Source organism: Astyanax mexicanus, chromosome 7 (assembly GCF_023375975.1).
Source record: "Astyanax mexicanus isolate ESR-SI-001 chromosome 7, AstMex3_surface, whole genome shotgun sequence".
Classification (NCBI taxonomy): Eukaryota; Metazoa; Chordata; class Actinopteri; order Characiformes; family Acestrorhamphidae; genus Astyanax; species Astyanax mexicanus.
The window spans coordinates 23072513-23095139 of NC_064414.1; the positions used below are offsets into that span (position 1 = coordinate 23072513).

The 22627-nt window shown below is 37.3% G+C and overlaps 4 protein-coding genes across 4 annotated transcripts; all 4 read right to left on the minus strand.

Annotated features, from left to right (window-relative positions):
* Nucleotides 1-1132: 1132 nt before the first annotated feature.
* LOC111188744 (N-acetyltransferase 8) lies at nt 1133-2590 on the minus strand. Its single transcript, XM_049481601.1, is given in 6 exon segments — nt 1133-2024; nt 2026-2080; nt 2083-2234; nt 2236-2387; nt 2389-2447; nt 2563-2590. Coding segments are annotated over 6 exon segments (615 nt in total). The 3' UTR covers nt 1133-1855.
* A 1154-nt stretch (nt 2591-3744) lies between these two features.
* Nucleotides 3745-9223, minus strand: LOC103037654 (probable N-acetyltransferase CML1). The gene is made up of 2 exons (XM_015602049.3): nt 8081-9223; nt 3745-6031 (listed from the first exon to the last, which is right to left on the minus strand). The coding sequence occupies exon 2, from the start codon at nt 6009-6011 to the stop codon at nt 5343-5345; it is 669 nt and encodes a 222-aa protein (XP_015457535.3). The 5' UTR covers nt 6012-6031; nt 8081-9223; the 3' UTR covers nt 3745-5342.
* Nucleotides 9224-9314: 91 nt separating this feature from the next.
* On the minus strand, nt 9315-12577 carry LOC103037014 (probable N-acetyltransferase camello). The gene is made up of 2 exons (XM_015602048.3): nt 12473-12577; nt 9315-11568 (listed from the first exon to the last, which is right to left on the minus strand). Exon 2 carries the CDS (start codon nt 11563-11565, stop codon nt 10897-10899), a length of 669 nt encoding a protein of 222 aa, XP_015457534.1. The 5' UTR covers nt 11566-11568; nt 12473-12577; the 3' UTR covers nt 9315-10896.
* A 2748-nt stretch (nt 12578-15325) lies between these two features.
* slc39a8 (solute carrier family 39 member 8) lies at nt 15326-22623 on the minus strand. The gene is made up of 8 exons (XM_007235811.4): nt 21972-22623; nt 21670-21829; nt 19948-20117; nt 19708-19830; nt 19420-19617; nt 17851-18055; nt 17544-17728; nt 15326-16758 (listed from the first exon to the last, which is right to left on the minus strand). The coding sequence occupies exons 1-8, from the start codon at nt 22122-22124 to the stop codon at nt 16609-16611; spliced, it is 1344 nt and encodes a 447-aa protein (XP_007235873.3). The 5' UTR covers nt 22125-22623; the 3' UTR covers nt 15326-16608.
* Between the last annotated feature and the right edge of the window lie 4 nt (nt 22624-22627).

Below are 22627 nucleotides of genomic sequence, written 5' to 3' on the forward strand. Positions count from 1 at the left end.
GATGTATATTAATGAATCAAAATGAATTTGAGCTGATAGACTTATTCTGAGTTCATGCTGTGTGTGATTATAAGTCAGAGTAAACATAAACATAAACATGGCTACCTCCTTTGGATCTGTCCGTTGGATAAAGCTTTTATTTTTTATATACTGCCAAATGAGTACCAATATTTTGTGTTATTTGACTACTGGACCACTAATGGTACATGACAGTAGGTTTTTGCAGTGCTACTTATTAGTGATAGTTGCTACAACCTCAATTTTGACAATGTTTTTGCAATATTATGAGAAAATAGACAATGACAACAGTTATGTTTGCTGGAAAGCGACCGGTTTGGCAGGTAATACAAGTAATAATTTGTCCGTGGTCAATGTTGATATTTGCATTAGTCCAATAGCTGTTTGTGGCTAAAATATTTAAATGTTTGCCAGAAAGTCTGTGGGATATTAATAAAGCTTTTTTTGTAACTAGAAATTGTTTATGCATGTGTGGGGGGGACATATTTGCAAATAGGCAAATAGTTCCCAAGTGTACAACTGGCTTATCATAACAAAAACATTGTGTACAGTGCACCAAGCAGACAATGCTATTGGCACATTTGTTTGTTAGCACTGTTGCAGTGCAACAGTGCTTGCTGGGCATGTTCATGTTGTCTCTTACCAAAACACTTTAAAGGAGAAATCCAGCGTGAAATGGACTTGGGGTGTAATGAAACATGATGAGGAGTTTTTTGTCGAATATGCCACCTCCATTCACCCCCAGCATTCCAAAATACAATGCTTTTTAGCAGATACACCTAACAAGCTTACAAAGCTAGTTATAGGGGCATAGTGTAAGTAGCTACACACTTTATTGGTAGCATTCCAGGGGCCGATTTAAAAAAATACAAAATTACTGCCATACTGTAAGTATAAACAGTATATGCACTTAAAACTTGGTCAGGGCTCTTTGTGCATTAATTACTGCAAAAGAGTCTGAAAAAAGACTCACAAGTATGAGTTTACAACTCAATTAATAATAATAATTGTCTGTGCAAACCACAAACCCAAATGAACATTTAACCTTCTAGACAAAAAATAAACAACATCTCCAAAATATAAACTTTACAGAAGAAACTATTTCATCTTTCAATAAAAGTCAATGAGAAATATTTTATTCTAAGTTATCATTTGTATTAGACAGGTAGGTATAGGTAGGTTGGTAGGTAGACACACGCAAATAACATTAATATATACAGTTATCATTCTATACCTCAGCAATTCCTCAAAGTTAGCATTAACAGTAGCTTACACATCTTTAACCTTTACACATCAATTTTATATTCTAGTGCACTCAGTAAGCAAATAAATGAATAATACTTTACCTGCAGGAGAATAATTAGAATTTCTGTAGATCCAATGCTAAGAACTTGGACTTCCACTGAAGAGAGCTTCTAACAGACACCGGGTGAGAGTTAAAAACGCATCAGCTCACTAGGTTCCGCCCTCTAACAGAGATATGCAAATACACCCAAAGGCTTCATGATGGCTGTTTTTTGTAAATGTGTTCTCCAAATGGTTATTGGAATATAAATTACATTTAATATAAATGAGTGAACCAAGCATTGTTACATTTATTAAAAATCAAGTTAAAATATTATTAATATTATCAAGTTATAATAATATTATTTGTTTTATTACAATATTGGATACACTGAAAGTAGCTGTTACTGCTGCAAGGGGAGGTCAACTATGCCTAAATAGCTCTCATGATTTTAGAGGAAAGTATGGGATAGGAGATGGTGTCTGTAAACATTTGGACAGATATAGTTAAAAAGTGTCTGATAGTTATGAGAAAACATGCTTGGAGAAACAATCAGGTTACAGCCTTATCATACTTTACTGTGTACGAGTATTCTAACCACAAAAAGTTCATCACTCTGGCAGGAAGTGATGGCCACACAAACTTCTCTATGTAGAATCTCAGGCTGTGGCAGAGTTTATGAACATCTGATTGCACCAGTGAGACGAAGAGCACCACCCTGTCCAAACCTCAGAGCAATCTGACACAGCGCCTTAGCGAGGCCTTGTCCCCGGAACACACAGAGATACGCTTTAGCTCCCAGGCTCCAGGCTTTTCCACACATGGCAATAGGTCCACAGTCCCCACAATGGAGCCTTCAGACTGTGCTACCCAGAAGCAACTAACCTGATCTGGGAGTATGTATCAGGCCCAAATGTCCTTCAGGTCCCAGCTGATCAAAGACGTAGAGGACAGCATAGTGGCCAGCCAGGAGGACCACAACAAGACCCATTTGAGAGGCCAAGAATGAGCCAGAGAGGAGCAGGAAGAGGAGGAACAGTCCAAACAGCACAGCCTGAACCCAGCATTGCTTCAGAGTCAGAACACACTCAGAAGGCAGCTCCTACATTTTCTCAGAATCCTGTAGAATACACTTTCTTGAGTCCTGATACTCACAGATCTGATACTGCATCTGACAAACAGGAATACAAATCATAGATTTAGCCAAACATGCAAAAACAGTGATGTAAAAAAATGGATATTCTCTCTAATAACCACACTTAGGGCTATGCGATATGGTACAATCATTTTCAATATTATTCAAATATATTTTACATTTTTCTCACGATAGTGTAAATAATTTTGTCTCAATATTCTTCAAATATATTCTCAATTATTTTTGCGATATTCCTCAAATATATATTTTGATTGCAATTTTAAGTTCTTAAAATCTTACACAATAACTTTTTTTTATTTGTAAACAGACAACACCATTTAATTTAATGCACAAGCTACTGTTTTCTTTATATTTAATTTCAAATAGTAAGTACCTTTCGTCAACCTTGCATGCAGCTTTTATTTTTAACACTGTGCCAACATAATGTCCTTGTATTTCAGTTAAGGAAAAGTGTAAAATATGTTCATTACTGCCACACAAAATAGTTCTTTACAGGTTTCTGACAGAAATGAATGTCTTTCTACTGAGATCTCCATTATCTCATTTAAAAAAGTGCATTAAAACACTTTTTTGATTAACATCCCGGCCCTTCACCACACTGATAAGAAAATCCAATATTTGGAGTAGGGTAAAACTGAGAAAGAAATCAACATGACACTGTTACATTCAAGATCTAGAAATAGAGATGAGCACACAGAATTAAAATGTTCAATGGCTCAGTTACATGATGTAAATTAATATGTAATTATGTGTAACATCAACTAAAGTATAATGGTTTCTGGAAAAAAATGAGCTTCAAGTGAATTCTCATTATTAATAGTAAGCACTAAGTGACTAGCATTCTTTAAATAAACTTTTACATTTACATGACTTTACATAATATGACAATACGAGAAATAAACATTTCACATATGGGAGATGCCATCTAAGGCTAAATGCAGAAGATATTTAATATTCCAAAAAAAAATTGCAACCCCTTTCCTCCTACCCTGGAAGAAGGTGTAGGAATTAAGGAAAGGAGAGAAGCAGGAGGACTGGAGAATAGGAGCAGTAATAAGGGGAATGGGACACTGAGTCCTTTCAGATATGATGTTGACTACTAATGAACTAAGGCAATCAGAACGCTCGCTTTCTCTTTACCCTAATACTACCCAGCCAATAACAACTGCTGCGAAGTCAGCACAGATATGACCACCCATTTAATTGTGTTAATTGTGTTACTCTTATTCATTGCAGAGAAAATAAAACATTTCTAACATGTCATGAAATATTTGCAAATCAAATAAAAGTGTAAGCCTTGTGTTATTTATTTTATTTATTTTTTTTTCATTTTTCATTCACTTTTTTATTTGTTTATAATAAGTGGTGATATGTTCTACAGTCATGTAAGTGATATTAAAAAGTTGCATTAATTCTACACATACACAGGTAAAAAAATATTAGTAAATAATTCATTTGTGTACTCTGTGGATGTGTCCACAATGATGTCACTCAAGAGTCACTTCTTCTGTTGAGTGTATTGCTACTACTGACAGCAGAAAGCACATGCACAGATCTTAGCGGTGGCAGTCAAGCTCAAATTTTCTGTATAACCATGTGACCTTCTGAACTCATGCCACATAAACACAGCTATCCAACTCTACAACTATACTGAGGTCATAACACAGTCAGAAAAATGTGTTAATTGCAGGAATAGTGACATATACAACCCCTGGCAAAAAATCTGGAATCATCTGCCTTGGAGGATGTTCATTCAGTTGTTCAATTTGGTAGAAAAAAACAGATCACAGACAAAACTAAAGTCATTTCAAATGACAACTTTTTGGCTTTAAGAAACACTATAATAAATCAAGAAAAAGAATTGTGGCAGTCAGTAACGGTTAATTATTTAGACCAAGCAGAGGGAAAAAATTATGGAATCACTCCATTCTGAGGAAAGAATTATGGAATCACCCTGTACATTGTCATTCCCAAAACTAACACCTGCATTAAATTAGATCTGCTGGTTAGTCTGCATTTAAAAAGGACTGATCACATCTTGGAGAGCTGTTGCACCAAATGGACTGACATGAATCATGGCTCCAACGTGAGAGGTGTCAATTGAAACAAAGGAGAGGGTTATCAAACTCTTAAGAGAGGGTAAATCATCAGATAAAAAAAAAAAATTAACTGGCCAGAGCATCCAGACTGAGACATGAACCAGATTGTTATCACATTTTAAATTATGCAGTTTTTGGGTGTCCAGGCTATCAAAAATCAATCTGAATACAATTATGCACAAAATTTGATTTGGGCTAGCAGTCTGAACATAGCTAGGTATTGGATTTCCATAAAACTGCAGTGCAACAACATCAGTAAAATGCGATATACTTGTAATTTTATGCTCCTTGGCATTATTCAAATATAATTCTGATATTCCAGCCAGGAAAAAGGTTATTATTATTTGCTCTAAAATACAAGCGGATGCATGTCTATTAGGGCCCTAAAAACACATAATAATTGGACCCTTTACATTTTAAAAGGGGGAAATGCTAAAACAACATTGCACAATTTTCTTAGTACCTTTGAGTAAATATGCAGCTGCATTTTGGTCTAACTGTAAATGTGCCATTAAATTTTGGGTAAAAATGCAAACAAATGATAAAATATTACATTATTATATTGTTTTATGTATTAGGATAAATATCCAAAGGGTGTTTTTAAAAAGAGATTCAATTTAAAACTGCACACCCAAATAAGCATTGAATGACTGTTTGAAGTTAAATTGACTTTAAATCTATATTACATTAATGTGTGATTACACAACAGTTAACTTGTACCTATTATCGTTATAAAAAGTACAAAATTAGTGCATTGCTTTTTTTTTTTTTTTTTAAGAAATGGTTAGTTTTCTGGATGCTGCAAGTCAAGCATGTACTCAAACACTGTGAATTTGGTGATCCAAGAGGACACCACTGATGATACATGCCCGCTGTCTCTTTTGTAACCCATGCACTCATACAGCTTCTGAGCATCCGTCTGTACAACTGTTGTGTAGAGCACCACAGCAGGAAAGCTCTGTTTTCGGGCAAATTCCTCCACAGCTCGGCACAGTGCTTTGGCGATGCCCTGGCCCCTGTGTGAGTGCCTCACAGACATACGCTTGAGCTCCAGCCACGCCTTATTTCTCTCCGAAGGACAGCATGCCACCATGCCCACCACCTGTTCCTGGAACTCAGCTACCCAAAGGCAGGAGTTGGGCTGTTCCAGGTAGGTCTGACGGATGTTTCTGAGGTCATCACTCATGCTCTTCTCAATGTAGCTGTCGATCATGTGGCAAATTTCCTGTCGTCCTGCAGCCAGAAGGAGAGTAACTGCCAGTATGGGCAGAAGAAGGGACTTGGTGCTGGCCAGCAGAGCACAAAACACACACACCAGGAGCACCTGAATGTGCAGCTGCTTCAGCACATGTAGGCAGGAGGACCTCAACAGTCCATGCAGACCAAGAGCGAAGATTTCTTTGACGTCTTTTTCATCGCCATCCTCATAGCAGCGGATCTGTACCTCAGCCATTGATCTTCAGTTTCACTTCACTTAAAACCAAACGTATATACAAACACAGAACCACCAGTTACACTCTGTAATCATACAGGATTGAATTTTTAAAATGGCAAAATGCTAAACAGAAGGCTGTTGAACAACTTTCATTCAGGTGAGTGAACAAATACTATTTAAATATAACTATAAAGAGATTGACATGGGACTGAAACTGGTTTTGTGTCTCATGACTTTTGCCATGTCCCATGGAAGCTAAACACCACTGCACTGTCCTATGGGATATGGGCTCAAGCATTACATGTGGATGTGATTTCTCGGGGAGGTGCTTGTCTTTTCACATGGACAATTCTAGTCAGACACCACAGGTCACAATTACTCTCACTCACTGCACTGTCCACATTGGGTGGTAATGCCTTCTGCGACATACTCCTGGTAAACATGTAACTGTGGATAGAAGTTAAATGCTCACACAAATTTGGAACTGAAATGTCCCAACCAACGTTTTGTACCTCAATATAGTAAGCACAACACAACTTATACAGGTGTAGGCATTCCCAAAGCATCCCCTGAGGTGAGACTTCATGATAATTTTACATACTGTTATCCCATGAATTTTGACATGTCTAGTGTATAACAGTCTTTTTAGATTACAGAAAAAATCCAAATCATTTTTCTCATCTGCAGTTGCTGTGCTGCACCTAATTCATAAGTTTGGCATTTTAAGCATTAAACAATATTGAGGTGTTTAGTTATAGTGGCAGCTTACAGGTGTATATTAAATTTCTAATTGTTGCCTCTTTGGTTCCTTTTTCTTTCCTGCTCCAGTCTGTGATCTGGACACAATTCAAAGTCCACCATATTTAAGGTTGAATTGTTTTTTTTTTTTTTTAACTAATAAAATTATAAGTCATTGGATGTAAATGTTTATTATGGACAGACTGATTCCTCTGAATTCACATCTTATGCACATCTTTACCTTTCTTAATTTTTCAAAATGAGAAACTATTTTAAACCAGAGTTTCTAAATGTGTATTTCAGTTCACATCTTTATAAATGCAGAATATATGCTGTACTTTAAAAGTACAGAACTGACTCAGAACAGCTGCAGCTAAGCAAAACAGCTAACTTAATCAATGTTATGTTGATTGCTAATGCATTAACCTAGCATGCTCAGACAAACCAATGATGATGGAAGTTAATAAGACACAAGATACAGAAGGTTGAGACAAGACACTATGCTCAATTTTACTCTTATTTGAAAATCTTTATTTTTTTATCCTGTCCATATGTTTTAATTGTAAATAATGCACTGCTAACGTTTGTCCATAAATATGACAACAAAACAATGTGTTATTAGATATGACTAAATTAGATATGACTTAAATTCTACAATAAAAACATATATTCTTATATGCATATTATGGTATAAAAAACAAGAAAAATATGCTTATTTGCTTCAGTTTTGTTTGCTCTGCATGAGAACCTAAGAAAAGACACAGGGATGAGTGGACAACTTTGGTAATAATTGTCCGGGTAAATTCCAAACCCAAATGGACTTTTGGCCTCCCTGTTAAAAAAAAGGCAAAAGCAGAATTAAACCGCTTCTTAACTTTCAATAGAAATCAATATTTGTTTTTATAATAAGTTATATACATTTAAAATGATACCTTTATTTTAAAATGACACAATATAAAGTTTTGCGGAGCAAAAAAGTAAAATTGATATTTACAAGGTTTCTGCGTGACTTTTTTGTGTTTTGGACGCTGATACGAGCCTTTCAAAATGATCAGTCTACAGATAAAAACTGCACCACTTATACCAGTTACAGAAATGAAGGGAAATATGACCCCAATTCTATAAGTGCTATAACAAAAAACAGAAAAACAGAAATCGCATAATATAACCAATATATTACATATTGAGCAACATTAGAACACTTAGACAATAATAATAATAATAATAATAATAATAATAATAATAATTATTATTATTATTATTAGTTGTTTGTTATTATAATTACTACTATTATTATTAATTACTTTTGCTGGTGCGCTCAGTAGTTCAATAAATGATAAGTACTTTACCTGCAGGAGGAAAATCTGAATTTCTGAAGATCTGACGGCTATAACTTCCAGTGAGGAGAACTTGTGAAGACTGACGTACAGAGACAAACACAGACTGAGGTTTATATTAACTCACTCAGTCCTGCCCTCTAACACAGTTAAAGCAGCCTGCCATAATAAATACACCCACTGCGGTGCTGTCAGCTTCAAATGATTCACTATAAAAGCATTAGGGGGTTCTGGACCTCCGTGTGATGAGGACCCGCCAGGACTCGTTTCGTAATTCTTCTCAAAAATCCAGTGCTTCGTCTTTATTGCCCGGTTTGCTCGCTGGGGCGATTTTAGGGACCACCAGAGAGACTGCTGCTACCCCCACTGACTGTAGCGCAGCACAAAGATGCTCATTTAGGATCCTTCAAAATAAAAGTCCTGGTTATGAACAAAACAGCCTTCATCACTTAAAACTACTAATTTTAAAATAAACCCATTCTTTTACAGAAAAGAAGTAACTGAACCACTAGAAAGCTCTGCAAGATTAAGTTTCATACCAATCCACCAATTTTAGTGACCTCCACAGAACAGATAAAACCCAGACTGGACAATGACAAAACCAGAAAGCGTCCCCAAGAAAATAAGTGTACTAGTCATGTTGCTGATAAATGCTTAAAGGAAAGGCATTATCCTTTAAGCATCCTTTAAGGGTGATTTGCAGTTAAATGTAAGTAACTATATAATTAAGACCAAATCCCATTTATCTTTTGTAGCTCTACCCCTTGTTTTTGAAGGTAACCCTTCTCCTTAAAACAGAGTTACAAGAGGAGGAGGTGAAATACTCTTTTAAAGATTTGGGACAACCCTTCAGACACTTGAGGCACTGTATTGTATGGGAAGTGCAATTACTTAATTCCTGGTCATGGTGAATTCTATCCAGTTTCATTCAGATATGAAAGAAAATGCACTTTTCATTTTTCAACAAAATTACATAAGGGTATGGTATTCCCTTTCAGTGTAATTTTGGACCATTCATGAAACCCTGGTTTTGTTTTTGCCATTTAAAATGAGTCAAACATTTTCCACACAGTAACTGTGCAGAAGCATTTGCTGAAAATGCTGTTTTATGTTTAATTTGCCATGTTAAATATTTTATATAATATAAAAAGACAGAATGTGCCCAAACCTTTACAACTGTAAATGTCATGTTGATCTGTGTTGACAAAATGAATGCATGTCCCACTGTAATAAACCACTCTTCAAACAGAATTGCTAAATATTTTTATTGATTTCTTACTGATAGGGCCTGCCTATTTGTTACAGATGGGTTTAACTGTACAGTCATTTCTATATGCTCATAATGACAAAAAATCTAACTACTGGCATTCACCATTGACATGGTTTGACTGCATGGTCTACTGTGTTCAAAATAGTAATTTCGCTCAATGACTGGTAATGTGTCACAAATGAGGCAACAAGCCTCACTTGGCTGCTTTAATGGGCCAAAGTGAAGCCACTACTTGTTATATTTTCTTACTTTAAAGGTGCTCTAGAATGGAAAAATGTATTTATTTTGGCATGCTTGAACACAGAGAATTAAAGTGAACCACAAACATACCACCTAATACCATCTAATTATTCTAGTTTAAGGGAACTACCTTAAACTAGAGTAAACTGCAGCATGTGAGTAAGCCAAATATATATTAGAATATTAGGCTAAAGATAACCTAGCTAACTGGCTACATTGTCTTCACCTAGTGAACCACCAATCAATAACCAACCAATCTGGTTTAGGAATAGTTACATAAAAAAATGTACATAAAAAAAAATTACAATGTTCATGTTACAGCGCTAAAAGCAGCTATGCTGTGCTGTGTTATGTGGCTCCTGTGAGCCATGACAGATGTTTTTTGCCAATCATAATTTTTTTTCCCAGAGTTAGACCAGTCACAAACATACCTTTTTTTCAATGGTAGAAAAAAGCCACACATGTAGAGTGAATTAAGTGTGATTGGGGTTATTTGATGGAATTAAAACATTACATTTCTGTAATAGTGAAGAAGTTAATTTGTCCCAATCACATTTAATTCACCCTACAATTTATATTCCAAGTAACAACTTAAACTACTTAAATTAACAGATTCTATTGCACCTTTAAAAAGACCAGTAAAATGAGAGACAATAAATGCCACTGTATGTGACAATAACTTGCCCTGTACAATACTGCACAGAACCTTGCAAAGCCTTCAGCCGGTTCTTCTAAATCAGTGTTTCTCAATCATTGGCCTGGTGCCCCCTTCCTACACACTGATTGATTTCCCTTCCACCAACATACTGAATTCAAGTAAGTAGATCATTAACAATCCATTTCAGTGGGTTGAAATGCAGTGGGTGTGTTAGAGCAAAGAATCCTCTAAAATGTGCAGGGTAGGAGGTGACAGGACAAAGACTACACTGCTCTTTGTAAGGACTTTCAAGTCCCTGGGGAGAGAACTTCTAGCTGCAGGTTTAACAATCAACGAATATATAAGTAATACAAACAAATATCATTACCGTAAATTATACTGCTAGTACATAAAAAAATTATAATTAAATGTTGGTAAGAAATTATTCATTAATTACTTATAATTATTTATACAGTACCATTTGGCATTAGAGCTGAAATGTGGACACACACAATGCAATTTTTGGTCTTTTTTCACCTTTAAAACCAAATGCTTCCGGTACACAACCACAACAATAATTGTTAACTTTACCAATGCCCTTACTTATTAAGGCTCCCAACCCCTTCATGACATTTAAAAAAAAAAAAAAAAAGGACGAAGCAAATCTCCTTTAGAAAGCTTTCAGTTTCCTGACTGCTGCAGGTCGAGCCTGTATTCAAACAATGTGAAGTTGGTGATCTTGGCAGTTAGCTCTGGAACAACAAATTCCCTGATCTTTTTGTAACCCACATGTTCATACAGCTTCTGAGCATCTGTCTGGACAACCGAAGTGTAGAGTACCACAGCAGGAAAGCCCTGTTTTCGCGCAAAGTCTTCCACAGCACGGCACAGTGCCTTGGCAATGCCCTGGCCTCTGTGGGAGTGCTTGACAGACATGCGCTTGAGCTCCAGACAACCCTCGTTCATTTCCGCCGGGAGGCATGCCACCGTGCCCACCACCCGACCCTGGCTCTCAGCCACCCAGAAACAGGAATTAGGTTTCTCCAGATAGGTCTGACGAATGTGGTTGAGATCCCTATGCAGGGATGTCTGGATGTACTGTGTGAACATATAGCTGATTCCTTGCCGACCTGCAGCCAGAAGAAGAGTAACTGCCAGTATGGGCAGGAGGAGGGACTTAGAGCTGGCCAGCAGAGCACAAAACACACACACCAGCAGCATCTGGGTTGGTGGTTGCTTCAATACATGCAGGCAGGAGGACGGGACATGCTCGCTCATCCCAAGAGTGAAGATGTCCTTGACATCCTCATCATCGTCATCCTCATAACGTCGAATCTGCACTTCAGCCATAGCCTTCAGATCAAAGACAGACACAGACAGCAGCAGCAATTACACTATGCAGACAAACTAAAGTCATGAGTAAAGAACAATTACACAACAGGAACCTATTGACCAACACAACAGCATTGACGCAGGCATGAGGGCAAATGCATTGACAACAAACTGCTGAACTGTCTTTGCAAAGAAGAAAGAATGCGTATTCTAGATAAGAATTTACTGTGTAAATACTAAACCAGAGCCATTTGCCCTCACGGAAATACACAGAGACTGCTAATATAAATAAAAGGAATGTAGAGGCTCATTTTGAACTTGCTCAGTTCAATAATGGCCAGGCTTTTAGCGAGTTCTTTAGGTATCATGCTTGCTCTCTCTCTATGTTTTGTTAATTGAACAACATGATGTCGTTTATCGCGTTCCACATCTACTCTGACTGCTTTGTAACAACTGTATCGTTTAGCACATCTCTAAATCACACAAATTACCTGTTTCTATTAATGGAAATAAACTTTAAAAAAAGAAGCTATGTTAGCAAGAACAAATCCATATCTTCGTTTACAACGAATCAGAAGGTTTAAACTGAGTGTGTACGTGTATGTTTGGGTTTTAGTCCGCACTGCACGTGGATTGGTAGCAGTCAGTTTTATCGTGGGATTTATCGAGTCTATGCTACATTAACATGCTAACTAACCTTCACTACAAACACTATAAAGGTTATATATCTACAGTCTGTGTTAATCTGCGTTACAGACTTTGTTATGCTAACTAGTTAAGTAGCTAGTAGCTGACTGACTCTCTTAGCGATACGGAATTCAATGAAACCGGACTGGTTTATGTAGCGTTAAACGAAAAAGACAGTCTAATAAACTCAGTACATTCCTTTAATATCGTAAAATCGCAATTTCATATCGCTACTCACCTTTCCGGATGACCCAGTGTTTCTTATCAGGTTTGGTAGCTGCTGCTGCAACGACCCGTCAAAATAAAAGTCTTCCTAACAGCCTGTAATAACCTACTAACTGCATAATAAAAAACACTGCAAATCACTTGACATACCTTACACCCCAGGACCACATAACACAGCTGGATTTCACCTAAATCTATAATAAACAAATGTTAAAAAATTGAATTGTAGCATAAAAGGTATTTATTCCGAATTCTGAGTTTAAAACTTTTGCTGAAACATTTGATGAATTTCTGTGTTGAGATTTTCTGTGCTTATACATTTTTCAGTATAAACATTATTAAACATTTAGTGTGCTACTATCTATTCTATCACTTTTTTAGAACATGAAAGTTGTTGTTTTAAATACAGCAGGAACATGTCCTGTTATTGAATGATGCATTTTTATAGGAACATTTACTGAAATACAGAAAACAGTTTTTAGCCCACCTGGGCCACAACCCGCCCCCGACCCTCATCCATTCCTCCTTACCCATATCCATTCCACCCCACATGTATTCACATATTAATTATTAATATTACTGATTCTTTAGTTATTAGTACTGCAATGAGTACTTGAATTGTTCTATCTGGAGATAAATATGTAAGTGGTAAAACAGCGCCTCCTACGGGCAAAAGAGTGGCCTTGATTGAATATGCCGTGTAATTACTCGTTTTGTCCACGAGGAGGCGGTGAAATGCAGACAGAAATTCCACCTTATATAACAGCGGATGTTTGGGCTTTTTCCACACACACACACACACACACACACACACACACACACACACACACACACACAAACACACACACACACACATAATATATATACATATATGATTATACGTGTTTGTATATGTGTTTGTAATATTTGGTTCTGATTTTCACGCTATTTCTGAGTGGTTTATCCAGTGTAATTTATAAAGCTATAAGAGAAAGCTGAACATATAGGTTAATCAGTATAATGTTTGTATTTTTTCCACTGTGAGTGTAAAAGACTGAGTCTCGCTATCTTGCTCAGGCTGCACTGCAGCGTCTATTCACAGGCGCGATCCCACTACTGATCGGCACGGGGGCTTTGACCTGCTCCGTCTCCGACCTGGGCCGGTTCACCCCTCCTTAGGCGACCTGGTGGTCCCGAGCTCCCTCAGGAGCACCATATCGATACCGAACTTAGTGCGGACACCCGATCGGCATAGTGCACTGCAGCCCAGAACCCCTGAGCTCAAACGATCCGCCAGCCTCAGCCTCCCAGTAGCCTGGATTACAGGCGCGCGCCACTGCGCCCGGCGAAAGCAGAGCGGATCTGAGCTGCTTTTAACCAGCAAACACTCACATTCCACTCACCGCTCCCTACCGGACAAAACGAGGAATTACACAATCCCACATACTCATCCACTCACCGCCCCCTGCTGGACAAAACAGGAATTGCACACACTCGTCTCTACCTACCGCCCTCTTCTGGACAAAAGGAGGAATTACACACACTCATCTCTACTCACAGCCCCCTGCTGGACAAAAGGAGGAATTACACACACTCATCTCTGCTCACAGCCCCCTGCTGGACAAAAGGAGGAATTACACACACTCATCTCTACTCACAGCCCCCTGCTGGACAAAAGGAGGAATTACACACACTCATCTCTGCTCACAGCCCCCTGCTGGACAAAAGGAGGAATTACACACACTCATCTCTACTCACAGCCCCCTGCTGGACAAAAGGAGGAATTACACACACTCATCTTGACCCACCGCCCCCTGCTGGACATCAGATAAGGTAAGATTGTTTTAAGTTTACAGAAAGCAGAACTTCTACTGCCAGTGCAGTGAAATATCCTAGAAAAAAACAATGTATTTTATTAAATAAGTCTGAATAAATATTAGGCACTTTAGCATGCTTAATGCTTTGGCATTTTTTCATATATACACCCAAAGTGGCAGCTGTATTCGACCACATTGCTGTTTATGTTTTATTGTTAAGTATACATCTGACAATGTAATTGGCAGAGATATTTACTGCAGTTACTAATGTTACACTTTTATTTATTTGAACTTTTTGTTATATATTTTTTGCGAGACTGTCTAGCAGGCACACGTAAAACAGGCATTTTCTTTTACTGACTCTTAGCTGAACTTGTGTCTTTGCTTAAAGGTTATATTGTAAAAACTGCAAATACACACCAGCCATTACTGCGTGTGTGATTGCATACTGACTACAGGCTTCATGCAAAGTTGTTACCACACAGTGTTAGCATGCAATTATCACCATGATGACACACTGCATAGCAGCCATATCCAAAATCTTAGAGCTTTTTGAAAACTAGCATTACCTTCACAATGCAAGCGCGTTAAGCCTAATTAAATAAACATAATATATTCTAAATGTAAACTGTATAACATATATTTTGGTCCCAAAAACCCCACTAGTGATTTTATGCTGTCAAACCTTGGCTTGGCTGTTTTTTTCTTGTTGTTTTTTTTTTGCTTGTCTTTTTTAAAGCCACCTTGCACCTTGCAAAGCAAAATGAAATAAATCACTTTAGTGTGTGGCATTTGTCACAATATGTATGTAATAAATGACTATACAATATATGAACATACCCTCAGCATTTTTTTTCTGTCTTATGGTTCTTACTAGCAAGGAACCCGTATACATAAATAAGCCATTACAGACTTTACAGAACTTATTTATGTTTTGTTGTATTTAGGATGTTTATTTTTCAGTTTTAATGTCTAAATTTTCTTAATACTGTAATTAAAACTTTAGTGTGCTTTAATAAAGTGGAACTGCATTATTATATTATCATTATTTTAGTGGCATGAAATAAATCTGAAAACAACAAAAATGTAATTTATTGCAATTTTTCCAGGTACCATATATTGTTTAAAAGAATGAGTAAATATGACAGGTCTGGATGGATCAGCAGTCAATCAATCACATCTTTTTCCACAATAATACAAAAATGTTCATATTATGTCTCACTTCGTAAAGGTTCCTTCTGTGAAGCTGCTGGCTGTGCAAGGCTGTCTCTGACACAGCAGAACCCATTCAATGGTACATTGTTTCAATCAGACAGTCACAGATCACCACACACTCAGATCAGAGCAACAGAGTAGCAGGAAGTTATGATGGCTTTCTTTATACAGTCATACAAAAGCTCCACATGCTGAGATACATGATGGTGTACAAGTTCTCATAATTTCTGCAGAATTAAATCACTGAGATATACATTAAGCAATTATGTTTGATTTGATTTATAGTTAGCTGTTTTACAGAAACAGGAATATTGAGAACTGTAAAAAAGGAGTGGTGACGGGAACCAGATAAATACAAATATTTATTGCTACTAAAAGCTACAAATTCAGGGAGGTATTCATGCAGTGTTGTCATTGAAATGACTTCTTTTTCCCCCACATTATTTTATCACCTTACCATCAACAAACACTGACATCCCAAATGTTATTAAACAGGAACTAATATTGTGTCCCATGGCTTTTGCCATGTTCCATGAAAGCTAAAAACTCTGCACTGACCTGTGCGATATGTGTGTGGGGCCTCCTGCATTGAATGTGGATGAGTCATTTGATGCTTTGCAAGGACAATTCTAGCCAGATGCCAGCAGTCACGATCACAACCATCCACTGCACTGTGCATTTTTTAGCAGGCCTTGCTTAAACTGTGAAGTGTTTAACATATACAGGTGTATGCGTCATCTGTAGTAGTCCTTTATGATACATTTTCATTGCATGACCTTTGGCATGCAGTTCACTGGTAGTACAGAGCTAATTTGTCGGTATTTGCATGGCAAACATTGCAACCCCTGGTTCTCATCACCACCACTATACAGCAACCAAAGTCAGTAAATTTCCCTTTAGACAGTTCTAATGACACTGATTATATCAATGATTACACAATGCATAAAAGTTTGTAAATAAAAAATTAAAACTTCTATTGTGGAGTGTCTTTAAAAATATAAAAAATTGCAGGTTGACTTTTCAGAAAAAAAAAGTCTTAAAGTATATAAATAGTTCACTTCTGCTATCAAATATTTAGTCCCAAGGATGAAATGAAGAATGAAGTGATGGTTGTTTTTTCCTGTACACTCAGTCAAAACTATCCCAGACTGATGTCTCCAGCAAACATGGTGATGAGGAGGATGATTGCAAATCCCGTCAGCATGCCGCCATTTTGCAACAGGAAGAATATGACCTTGTCTGTGGAGCTTTTAGCGTGTTCCATCGTTATGTTGTTCATTTCCGGAAACTAAAACAAAACACAAAAAAGTTTACATGCATTTTTTGCAAGTGGCCCACATTTAAACATAGTTATAGTTGATTCCTCTGGCCTAAATCAATTAACATGTTTGTAAACGTAACGCATTTCCCCTTTATTTTCATACATGAAAAAAATCAAGCATCACCATGTGAGAATGTTCACTTAATGGCTAGAGCTTTCTGGGGTGGACCATAAAAGTAAATACAAGAAGAAGGTCTTTTTTCTATGTTTTAACATGGATCATCAGCAGACATGGTTTTAGACCCTTGCCTTAGAATCAAGTCTCCCTGTATATTAATACAAATTTATACTGACTGACAAATGGAATCCTCATGCAGGAAACCTCTTTCAGCATGACTGTCTCCTCATTCTGGCTGCATGAGGGGTCACTAAATGATTTGAAAATGTAATGGAACTCAAATGCTATACTGTTCATAGTCACCAGATCTTAATCCACCTGGAAGATTTTTAAGTTAACAAATTAAAACAGCAATTAGGAGACTATATTTTTTACCAGTACAATGGAGCTCCATCCAATAGCTTTGTGATGAATTGGAGAATCGTTTTTGAAAACAAACCTCCAATAAAACTATACAAATATTCTTGTGGCTAAATGTGGTGAAAACCTTGCAGCAATATTGCAGTATGTAGTGTACAGTCCTTTCATGTGAATGAGGTTGTAACTGCAGCAAAGGGAGTTTGTTCATATAGTGTATCTTAAAGTTGCTCATATTAGGGCAGTATGTGCTTCTTTAGTGTAAGAAGTTCCTCACCATGTCTGCCAGAGAGATGTAGAGGAACATTCCACCGGCAATGGCAAAGATGGCATTTGGAGCGAAGTTGCTTCCCAGCAGGATGCCCAGCGCTAAGCCCAGATAGCAGCACATGGCCGACATCAAGTTAAAAAATGCAGCCTGAGGTACACTCATACCAGAGCTCAACAGAATCACAAAGTCACCTAAAGAAAGACAAAAGAGAGAAAGTGAGAGTAGTTAGAAAACAAGCACATCAGTGATGTAAAAAAAAGATTAAAAGTAATTGATACTCCTGACATTTTGTGACTCTTGACAGCTGTCTCACCTATCTCATGAGGGAACTCCTCACAGAAGATTGCAATTGAGGTACCGAAGCCAGCGATGAGAGAAAGCGTGAAAGAGGCTCCAATGGCCAGTCCATCTATGAAGTTATGCAATGCGTCACTCAGTGTGATCATCCAAGCCACAGTTTTTATGTTCGAAACATGTTCCCCTCGCAGCCACCGACAAGACAACACTACACAAGCATCCTAAACACACACAAAGGGGTACAAACATGATCACACACAGCACCTGGTAGATTAAGAATAATGTCTGCAGCAAACAACTGGCCTTTTACATTTTTTTTCTTTAAGATACAGGAATCTCTAAGGAATAACAGGGTACTCTTTACGCTCATTTATGTATGTACTACAAAAGAAAACAGGCATCGGCTTAAACAACTAAAACAACAAAATAATGGAATTAAGCGAGCTGGCTATTTTTCTGCTGAACAGGTAATCACTGAGCTTCAGTAAGGTTTCTAACCATAGCTGGGTAATTTATCACCACCACTAGCATAGTAGAGACTGGCATTTTTTTTATAGTGAAGCACATATATTTACTGATCAGCTATAGAGTAACACACAGTCTGGCAACCTGTGTGAGTTTTACACCTGAGGAGGGGTGGATGGGGCAAAAAAACTCTCTCCAGTGTTCGGAAATTGGAATCCTGTAGCAATTTTACACATATGCTAACATTTATTACTGATTATTCCTTTAAGTTATACATCCATATAGTTCTGACTCAAAACTGTCTGACAGTAGCAAACATTGCGACAGTGGAGGGGATTGTGATAACGTTGAAATGAATGCTCAGTCTTTATCCATATCCGTGTTTAGTGGCGAGCATAAAGGCTTATTTATACATTATTTATATATAAAAATGAACATCCATTTCAAATGCTTTTACCATTCTTGACCTTGGTATGGATGTTAAGCAATACATTCGCTAGAGAACAGTTTAGTCTCAAATGTTTCTAAAAAAACAAAAAACAGTGGAGGAGGTTTTGATAATGTAATTACTACAAACAAGACAGAAAAATTGTGTAAATTGGTGTAAAATATGTCGGAAATGAACACAAAAGGAAATGAACCGTATCTGTTTCCATACTTTACATTAAGAATAAATGAGCCTTAAATGAACCTTTATCACACGGCATGGGTATAAGACTAAAACACAAAAAAAAGAAAAAAGAAAAAAAGAAAAAAAAAAGTAGGAAAAGCTATGTAACGCTTGGACAAGCAAAAAGTACTTTACATCGCGTGCAGTAATGGTCAAACTGACCTGTGTTCCTGTTAATCATTAGGTAATCTTGATCACTAAATCAATTCTCTGATTAAAATACACCAATAAATCATTGGCCATTTTTTTTACACAGAATAAAGTGTCACGACATAATAATGAAATAAAAGAATTTCACAGAAGAGTCATTGTTGATCCTGAACTGAGTTTAGTTTGCCCAGCCACGACGAACTCATCTGCAATGAGGAACCCATAGTCCAATTTGTGCAATATCTGAAATTTTGACCAAACATATTGACCAATATAGGCTGTCAGGGGTGAAACTGGTACCTGTTCATTGACTGGGCTGACAACTGGGTTCACAACTGGGCTTAAGTTGCTTGGCTTCTCCCTGGGGCCGTTTGGAATAATCTCATGGTTGATGTTTGGGTTGACATTATTGCTGATGTTGCTTATGACAAGGTCATTGCTGAAGTGGGTGGCATTCTCATCAGTGGTCTGCGAGGAAGGGAAGTGACTGTGGCAATCCTGTGGAAAAGGCAAAGACATGTCACAGTGAACTAAAGCATTATAAACCTATTGTAAAGACTGGAATAATGTTAAGGTCAAAGCCTATACCGCTGAATCTGCTTTCAGTGCCATTTTTAAAACCTTTTCGGTAAAGAACAGGAGGTAGAATCCGCCAAAAATCCCAACAGCATTCAATATGTAGTCATCAGCTTTCGGATCGAACCCAAGAGCCTGTTCAGTTTTACAAAAAAAGAAAAAATATATGTTTATTTCCTCAACACATGTCCTTTTATTATTATTTTCAGATTATTCTGTTTCTTTTCCTCCATGCTCACACTTCCTCCTTACCTCAGGAATAAGTTGGAGAACAGCATTAGAGAATAAGGTTCCTATGGCCACCCCGATGAAGTAGGTTAAAACTTTTGGGAAGTAGGGTTTCTTAGTGAAGGGAACCAAAAGTAACCCCAACAGAGAAGCCAAGTTAATTATAGTCACAGCCAGGAAGCTATAACCCCAAACTGTAAGAGAAAAAAAAGATATTTCCATTAGTGAGAGGGAAATCTCCATATGAATGTGAGCTGAAAGAAAGAGTTCCTCTTGTCAGTGAGACTGAGAATGTGAGGCTGGAAATTCCACAGGCCTTTTTTTTTTTAAATCAGCTTTGTTCTGCTCTCAGGTTTACTGGAGACAAAGGAGGCAGATGTTACAGGAAAAGGTTTGAATCTGTTTAGGAGCTCAATCTGTGGGGAAATCTCACAACTCTTCTTAAGCTCCTCTAACAAAAAACATGATTCAATACTTTAACTATAGCATATTGTTGGGTGAGGTTGACAGAGTGATATTTTTTTAGTTTTCTTATCAGTATTTTAAACATAATGTGTATTACAGCCATTAAATAATGCCATTAAATAATGGCCATAAAAATAGCTATATGGTTTGTTTGTTCTTGTACAGACACTTGCAAAAGCACTGTGTGTTTATAGGACTGATGCTGCATATTATAAGATTCTTAATTTCTTTTAAAAATCCATTTTAAAAGAATATTAACAGAAAACATTCAATCAAAACTAGGTGACAAAAATTAGTAGCATTAGTGTATTAACTTGACATGACAACATGAAAACTCATGAAATATTATCTAATACTGTGAAATATTTTATTTTATTTCTATTTAAAATATTTTATTTTTATTTATTTATAAATGTAAATCTATGTACTAGGAATATGTAACATAACAGAATCATGTAGCCTGTATAATATACACATAATAAACATTGACAACTGTCTTAAACATTAAAATCTACTACTCCACTCCTGAAATGCAGCTCAAAATTGGTGGACAACCAAGCAGTACATAAAATAGGTTCTAGAAAAAACACTGACAACACATACGCTCCCAGAATTTTACTTACCATTTGATTGCTGTGATTAATCAAATCATAAAATGACTGCCATCCACTTTTAGTACAACATGTCACAGTCATTTATTTTGGCAATGTTCATAATACACAATGTGTCAATATTATTTTTTTGAATATGATGAAAATGGCCAAAAAAGAGCCACATTAAAAAAAAACATTTAACAACACAAAGCTTTACCCCTAAATCCAATTAAACATAACTAATTATGTTCTATTTGCAATGAAACATGTTCTAAAAGTACTGATGACATGCTCAATATGCTTAGAAAAGAAATATGCGACACTGATGTATAATTTACCACAAATTAATAAGTGTTTTGGCTACAAAGCTATTACTGGTGAGCTGCATTTACATATGTTTGTATATTTTATTAACTAGCAATACAAGGTGCCAATTTTGGCCAGTGGCAAATGTGCAACAGACCAAATGTGAAACATGGTTTAAGTAATTTGAACAAGCGAATCAATAAGACAATCAGATTTTCATAGTCATCAATGGCATTTTTTATTTAATAATTTTATTGTTGTTGTTTTTTTACGTTTTCATTATTTTTGGTGTGTAATTTATTTGTCCAGGGCTCTAAAAAGTACTATCCTCACTGCACAACACTGTAGAACACTGAAAGGAAGCAGTCCTGGATGTCCTTACCTTGAGAGTCAATGGTTTGGGTGAGAGGAGGCGTAAAAGGGCAGGAGGGCAGGAGGACCTGAGTGAGAACTGCTGGGCACATGAGGTGTAGCTGATCAGCAGTGACTTCAGACACATTACTCAGGCCAAAGACTGCCAGCAGTTCTGGCAGAGACAAACACTGCAGAGACAGCGATGAAGAAAGCAGCAGAAATTAGAGAAACAGCTGGACCACAGCACAGGAAAAAAAACATTCAACACACCTGAATGAAAAAGAAAAAAACAATGGGGCTGCAGGGCAAAGACCTCCTCAGTTAGCTTACCTCCTCATTCCTTAGTGGATTGGCATCATTGTCAATGGATGCTGGTGGTCGTCTGGAGGAGATGAGCTGTAGAAAGTTTCCCAGGTTTGTCGTAGAGAGTGAATCGTTGCTGCCGTAGAACTGTAAAAGATCCCTAAGAAAAGGCTCCCCCATATTTTGTTTGGTTATTTTCTCTAATTTGAGAGAGATTTCAGAAAGCTGATGCCAGAGCAGTGATCAGAAGGACACTGAGGTCGGAAAACTAACGAGAGCAGCATTCCATAGCACACATTTTAAGTGAGGTACCATAAAACGTGAACCAATGATTCATTAACAGATAAGATTTTTGGTTCCTTCTCAAGAATGGAATCAGTTGTTGTCCTTGTGGTGGGCAGGACAAAGTCTAGGCGATAAAGACTGAGATTTACACCCTAGGCGCTCCCTCTCCACTCTCCTCAGCAGATCAGTTGATGTTCAAAGATCAGAAACTCCTGGCCTGCTGGCTGCTGGATCCAGATAGCAGCGAGGAGTTGTACAGATCCCTTCTTTCGCCCCTAGTCAAAGGGTTCTTTGTTTTGATTAGCCCTCCTTCTCATAGAGCAGACTCGGTGCTAACAGACTGTTCGGTCCGCCTTCATGAGGCCCACAGGAGATTCACAGGTAACCTGCCCCTCCAG